The sequence below is a fragment of the Dreissena polymorpha genome, chromosome 6, assembly GCF_020536995.1.
Source record: "Dreissena polymorpha isolate Duluth1 chromosome 6, UMN_Dpol_1.0, whole genome shotgun sequence".
Classification (NCBI taxonomy): domain Eukaryota; kingdom Metazoa; phylum Mollusca; class Bivalvia; order Myida; family Dreissenidae; genus Dreissena; species Dreissena polymorpha.
The window spans coordinates 10,469,213-10,476,130 of NC_068360.1; the positions used below are offsets into that span (position 1 = coordinate 10,469,213).

The 6,918-nt window shown below is 38.9% G+C and overlaps 1 protein-coding gene across 1 annotated transcript; it reads left to right on the top strand.

Moving 5' to 3' along the window:
- LOC127834229 (uncharacterized) lies at positions 1–5,394 on the top strand. The gene is made up of 3 exons (XM_052359898.1): positions 1–1,573; positions 2,431–2,585; positions 3,502–5,394. The coding sequence occupies exons 1-3, from the start codon at positions 1–3 to the stop codon at positions 4,198–4,200; spliced, it is 2,427 nt and encodes an 808-aa protein (XP_052215858.1). The 3' UTR covers positions 4,201–5,394.
- The last annotated feature ends 1,524 nt before the right edge of the window (positions 5,395–6,918 follow it).

The window sequence follows — 6,918 nt, forward strand, 5'->3', positions numbered from 1 at the left end:
ATGACTATTATTAGAAGCCTAGAGCAGAGCTCGGAGGGACCAGAGGCAAGGGTCGTCAAGCGCTACCATACGAGTACCGCACTTCCGGGAGACTATAAAGGGCTCCTGAAGGAACATGGCGAATCGATGCAGACGCTCTTGTTTCAAGATGGAGCCGGGAACACTCTATCCGAGGAGCAGATGTCCGCAATTTTACCGAAGATTGCCGAATCCATCAGCAAGCTGGAGAACACCGAAGCGCAAGAGATTCTTCCCGGAATAACGCAGAGTATTACCAAACTGAAAAATGGCGGAAACTTGGTTATTACGACAATGACTCGGCAAATTGAGGATCAGGAACAAGAGGAACATCCGGTTATACATGTGGATGACCTTGAAAACAGCAAGCTATATTTGGTGAACGATTCCAGGGGGGAATTGTATTACGTTGAAGACATCACGGAGGAAAGTGAGCAAAGCTCCCACTATAGTAGTCATACCAACAATAATGAATACCAAACCATCTCGAAAATCAAGTCAAACGGAAACAGCGGAATTCGCGATTCTACAGCTCAGGAAATCCTTTCGACCATGTTCGGCGGAAATGACGTACAGGAAATGAGAGAAATAGACGAGGAATGGAACGAAAGATCGTACGATTATGAGATTCCATGCCGGAGAAGTGGTTACAGCAAAGACGCATTCAAGACCCCTTACATGGTTGAAGAACCCGGGGGTACTCTCCCAAGGGTCAAGGTAGCATCGAACGAAAACTACCAGACCTCGCATCAGACCGCCGCCTCGGGGGCCATGATGAACTATTACGACAGCAGCATGGTCCAGAATTACTCTCAAACTCTGCAAGGAATATACGGCGGTGACGACACACACAGCGTCACCACCGTGTCTCTGCCGACTGCCGACAAAGGCAGCAGAACTATTGAACGATACATCATCGATGGGGAGATTATCGAGTACCCGTTGGCTCCCCCGCCGATCTTCTTACCGCCTCTGCCGATTTGTATTCAGACCGGAAGCAACTACTCTCTTGTCAAGGTTGATGAAACCCCAAAACCGCTAAACCAGCCTCTAAGGGTCCGAACACCGGAAACGCCGATTTACGAGACAATGACGACCGTAAAAACTAGTATCGAACCACTTCCGCCCCCGAGGTCAAAACCTAAACCCAAGCCTAAACTTACACAAACGGAAGTACAAGAATCTCATATCCAATTCGACGAAGTTCAAGAGGAGAAATGTATCCGCTTCGACAAAGTTATAAAGGAGGAGAAACCTGACGTCGAAGAAAGCCGGTACTCCTACGATGAAAGTGACGTCGTTATTCGCGGCAGTTATACGGAAAACAACGCCGACGGCAACCAGATGGCACTTGTGCGCCGGAAGGGCCAGAGTCTGAGCGAGTATCTATTGAGCAGACTGAAGCACGTGGAAAACGTGGACATCCAGCAAAAGATTGCCGTAAAGCACAACTCTGACGATTTCCATGGCAACCCAAGGCACCTGAACGCGGACGGACTGGCGTACGATGGCAACTTCAACACAGTGCACGAAAAAGTTGACCTATTTATCAAAGGTAATCCTCGGAATCATGAGTGTGGTGTAGCCAATTTACGGATTGAAATTAATATATATTTTAAATAGACGTAATTAAAACGTATTTGTTTACAGTTATGCAATATACCATGAAATGCTCTTTTATGTACATTTTTTTAGTATATCGGTTTCCTGCATTTCTTTAAAACATATTCAATTACTTTAAAAACGCATCTAATTTATTTTATAAATTACATGTATTTCGATTCCTCAAAACCCGTACAAGTTTGTGTACTGTGCTCCTTTGTGGTAGAGAAAACGTTAAACACCTGAGATGATCGACATGTAAGGGCTCGTCTATGCTTTAGATGAGACAGAAAATAATAGTCAATCATTAACATTTACTTGACATTAGTTAGCAAATCAATCGTTTTACATATGGTTGATATTAGTGCCCTCGTTCATGATTTACATGTGATTGACAAAAGTGGAGTAGTAAAATATTTGCATATGATTGAAGTTAGTGGAAAAGACAATGTTTAGCATACGATTAACATGAGTGAACCTGTTAATGATTAACGTATGCATGACATTAGTGGACTATGATTAACTTATGATTAACATTAGTGAACTCTGCCATGATTTACACATGATGGTCATTGGTGACCTCGTCTATGATTTGAATATGATTGACGTTAGTGATCTCGCCTAAGCTGTAAACATGATTGATATTTGCGGAGTCGTCTATGGTTTACATATAATTGATATAAGTGGACTCGTCTTTGATTAAAATATAATTGAAATTTGTTGAGTCGTCTATAGTTAACATATGATTGACATTTGTGGAATAGTCTATGGTGTACACATGATTGGTATTTGTTGGCGCGTCTGTTACAGACGGTAAAGCGCAGATAGTCGTGACGGTGACGGCAGAGCGCGTTTATCCCGTTGACATGCAGTTTGACGTGTGGCGACGGAAGCAGGCGGTCGTGACGCGCACCATCAACGTGGACCTCATGGCGACGCAACACCGCCGCCAGGTGTACCAGCAGGTGAGGCAATGTTGACATCGCGTTAAACGATATCAGGTTAATTTTATTGGTCTATAGTAAAATAGTGATGCATCATACACGTTTAGTTATTCAAGCATTATGTATCTATATGTTGTATTTTTTAATACCTAACGATGCCCACTCTCCATTTCTTCGCAATAAAAGGGAACGTTTACGGATTGGTTCCCGGCAACAACAACGTCTTGATACTCAAGCCGGTTATTTATTAGCTTAATTGACCAAGGCACTGTTATGATAAAAATACGATTGTTGTGCATTATGAATATTTATAATATTGGGAATAGGACTATTTTCAAGTAAAGCCCGGAAAAACTTGGAAAAATGTGTATCAGGGGAGACCACTGTGGTTAGTTTCACACAAATCTCGTTTAATCAAAGCACAGACAATATATAAAATATATAATAATGCCTCGACAAAATAACTAAAATCACGTGCTTATAGTTTTGCTTGAAATGAAATGCTTTAGTCTTAAATTCAACTAACTAATTTTAAACTCGAAAGTGATGCTTATATACATTAGCATACATGATCACGGTTAATATTAATGTGTAAGTAATACAAGCTTATTAAGCGCTCAAACTTGTTGATTCAGTTTAGAGACAGTGAATACTTGCGCATAGTTTCAGTTAAATTAAGTGTGGATATCGTTCTAAAATGGACAAATCCAGTCAGGTAATTCAGATTAATTATAACATAGAAAACTGCAGTCTGTTTACAAAAATACCTGACACCCCCTGCGACCACTTAATTTGTGAGCTCATCTGAGCAAATGTAATATTCAATGAATGAATGGAAAATGTTGAAGATAGAAAACATATCGCATTGAAATATGATTTATTAACGCTTATAAGTTTTGTCACGGTGTTTTCATATGTTGACATCCTATGTATGTAGTTGATGAGGCAAGGTCAGGAAGAGGCTGTACTGGACGGGAATCAAACCCTGGACTTGTTTACCCGGATTCTGGGTCCACCGAACTTTGAACCCGTCGAGGGAGGCAGCGTCCAAGCGCTTACAGCTGGCCATTCGATGAATTATCTCGGAGGAACAAGCGGATTCGGCCAAAGTGGCTCCACGGAAAATCAAACCGGAAGTGGATCATTTGCGAGTTACGTGACTTCCGGTAATGCATCCGAAGGCGGCGGCAACATGGATACTCTGCGCGGTAGTGTTGCGTTCAATTATCCTGGTCAGCAACAAGATACGCGGACGGTTATGGAGAACACCGTTCTAAGCAATGCCGGAAACAACGGAGGCTACCTATTCGACGAGGTCCTTCGCTCGCTGACCGGAAACACCGGGTTCTCTGGTTTGGGAAGCGTTGGGGATATCAATGGTATGAATCATCAACAGAATGCCCGAACGATGACAGAGAGTACGGTTATGCGGCATCAGTCGGGAAATACCGGGGGCATCGCGCTCGGAGGCAAAACTGGAGCACTTACCGGAAACGGCGAATTCGTAAGTTTTGGGAACACCGGGAGCTTTGGTGGTGTCGGTGCAGCAGACGCCATGAAAACTTCGAGAAGCTCCTTTGGTTGTTCTGGTGGTAGCGGAGGCAGTCACAAATTCGGCCAGTCATTTTATATTTGATTCTGCTGTTCTACGTCTTTTTAGATAGTGTACTAGTTTTCGTAAATCCATTATCAGTTGTAAGCAAAATAAACGATCATAGTTTTTAATATATTCTACATATTGGTATCCATTACATGTGCTTGATAGACTTAAGTAAATTCCTGTAGTTCTTTTGTCCATCTCACGAATACAAAATAGAGTGTTCCAAGCATTTTTCACAATATGTATTTCACTATATCATCAGATACTAGCTACAAAGACTCGGTGCAAGTTGTTATGTGGAAACAATTCCTTTTATTTACAGTTTCAGTTCATGCAATAGTCACACTTTTCCGAGACAATATAATATTCTTTTATAAAAGTATATTGCATATCTGACCATTCCAAAATGTTGGTAAAAAGATCTGTCCATAGTTTTGTATATGTCTATTACAATCTGGTTAAGAAGTGCAAAAACAACACCTCAAACAGACAATGCATTTTGCGGACTCTTATAACTCTAATTACTTTACAACCAACGAGAAATGTCTACTTTATTATCGGGTGAAATAACTTCATATGTCGATAGGTAAAAAAGTAAGGCCCGTATGTCAGAATGATATTTCGTGGTAATGTCAGTGTTAAAATGTATGCTTAGTTGTATGCATGCGCGCGTTCACACGGCGACTGATCTCTGTCATACCGTTATTGCGGGTTTGTAGGTCGCAAATACAAAACCATGGAAGAACGACAAATAGACCCACCAGAACGACACACAGGACAATTGATGTCATAATTCTTGTATTGCCGTCCTCTGAGTAATTGTGGTGGGTCTGTTTATCATCTTCTTGTGCTGACGTGTTGGCGACCTTCTTTTTATGTTCTATGAACGTTTGCCTATTGCATGTAAGTTCACGCTTTAACGTGGTATGTTTAACCAACAGAGATTTAAGCATTCCCTGGGTGTTCCGACATTCTCTGGTAGTTTTCGTCTGTTTCGTTATCTAGAGAATGCAGCCCTATGTATTTGAAAAAACAAATTAATTGGATTAGTTAACAGGTTTATGCGGTGCTTTGTTTTCGAAGAGTAGACTACATATATGCAAAGACCCATGTGAAAGCTTGTATCTTCTCAAGTTGATTTAATGAATAAAAAACGTAGTTAATTACATGTATAAACTTAAAACTATGCTCCTTAGATGGTAAAGCGGTTTGATATAAATACACTCATACATTCACTGTCATGTTATTTAGTTATTTCATTGAAATAAAGATTTCATAAAAATGATTCTATTTTTATTGTTCAGTTTGTTCATGTTATAAATGTATATTTGAAGAAAAACACGATTGTTAAAAACAGTTTTAAGTTCAATCTGTATATATAAATCAATAAGACCCGTACTACATAACCGTATGAATCCCATTAATACGGGTTTTAGTTCTACCTTTGCCAAGATCTTCCATTATAACCAGCACAATGGGCCGGAAGTTCAGAATTTTTGCTGAGCAAATATACCGGTACTTTTAAACTTTTAAACTTACGATTAAAAAAATAAACAAAAGGAAATGACTGAAACAACAACAACAGACAACGAACAAAACGTTATTTTGTTGATGAAAGTGACGGCATTGTTGTACAGTGTTTTAATCTATGTTTGCAACATAAATGCAAACACGTTTAGATAATAATTTAAAAAAAACACACTAGTAAATGTGTTAAATATAAGGCGCCTATCTTTCTCGGTTCTAAGCTCCCCTTATTCGCAGCATTTACATGAGTTCAAACTCTGAACACGTGAAAGTTAGCATTGTCATTGCAATACGATTGTAAATACATTCACTTCAATAGCTATACATATTTTCCCTTCCGATGAGTGATTTACCACAACAGAAATTTAATCCGTTGCTTTAATGACCGCCTTGTGTTGTCATTTAATATCGTCCATATTCATCAGACACAAGTGTTTGGATGACACAATCGGAAATGACAATCATACGAAAGCTTGTATTCTTCTTTGATACTTAAAGCTTATCCTGGTGCGTTTTTGAAAGTCATCAAGTTCTGTTTACTTATTGGTAATAAGACATGCAACAATCGAAGATATAAGTACTGATCCAGTAATCCAAATAAAAACGTGATCCATTATGAGTAATTACGGACAAGTTAGTTTTCATGAACACTTTTGACTGAAATACAAAACATGAATGATACTGTCAATATAAAAACAACATGAAATTGAGCAAAAGACATGAATTACGGACGACTTAGTTTTCATGAACACTATTCATGAAGGATATTGGGGACATTGCGGCTACTTGTCATATAAATAAACCTCTTTAAGTCTTTTGTCATAGTAATATAGACTTGTACATGACTTCATGATACCAATTCGAACTTGATATGGTCATATCGTTTGAATACCATCTTTTCGTCCAATAAAACGAAAATTGATTCATGTTGCTTATAACGTAAAAATATCTGAAAGACACACAAGAATACAATTATTCGACAGAAAATATAACTGACGAAGTATTTTTTTAACGCAGCGGATCTATAAAATAATCGTAATATAGTACAATTTTTACTTTCTCGTTCATTAATGCCGGCCATTTACTATTTTTTCAAATTGACCATATCACTATATATTACATTTTACTATCTCGTGTAAATACCGTTTATAAATGATAAATGAAGTTTAATCAAAACGCCTGTGGACTTAAAATTTAAACTTTACAAAATGAACATGTATACACATA

Coding starts and splice junctions, on each gene's coding strand:
- LOC127834229 (XM_052359898.1), top strand. CDS start 1: ATGACTATTATTAGAAGCCTAGAGCAGAGCTCGGAGGGACCAGAGGCA. Junction 1,574..2,430: donor AGTTGACCTATTTATCAAAG/GTAATCCTCGGA, acceptor CGTCTGTTACAG/ACGGTAAAGCGCAGATAGTC. Junction 2,586..3,501: donor GCCGCCAGGTGTACCAGCAG/GTGAGGCAATGT, acceptor CTATGTATGTAG/TTGATGAGGCAAGGTCAGGA.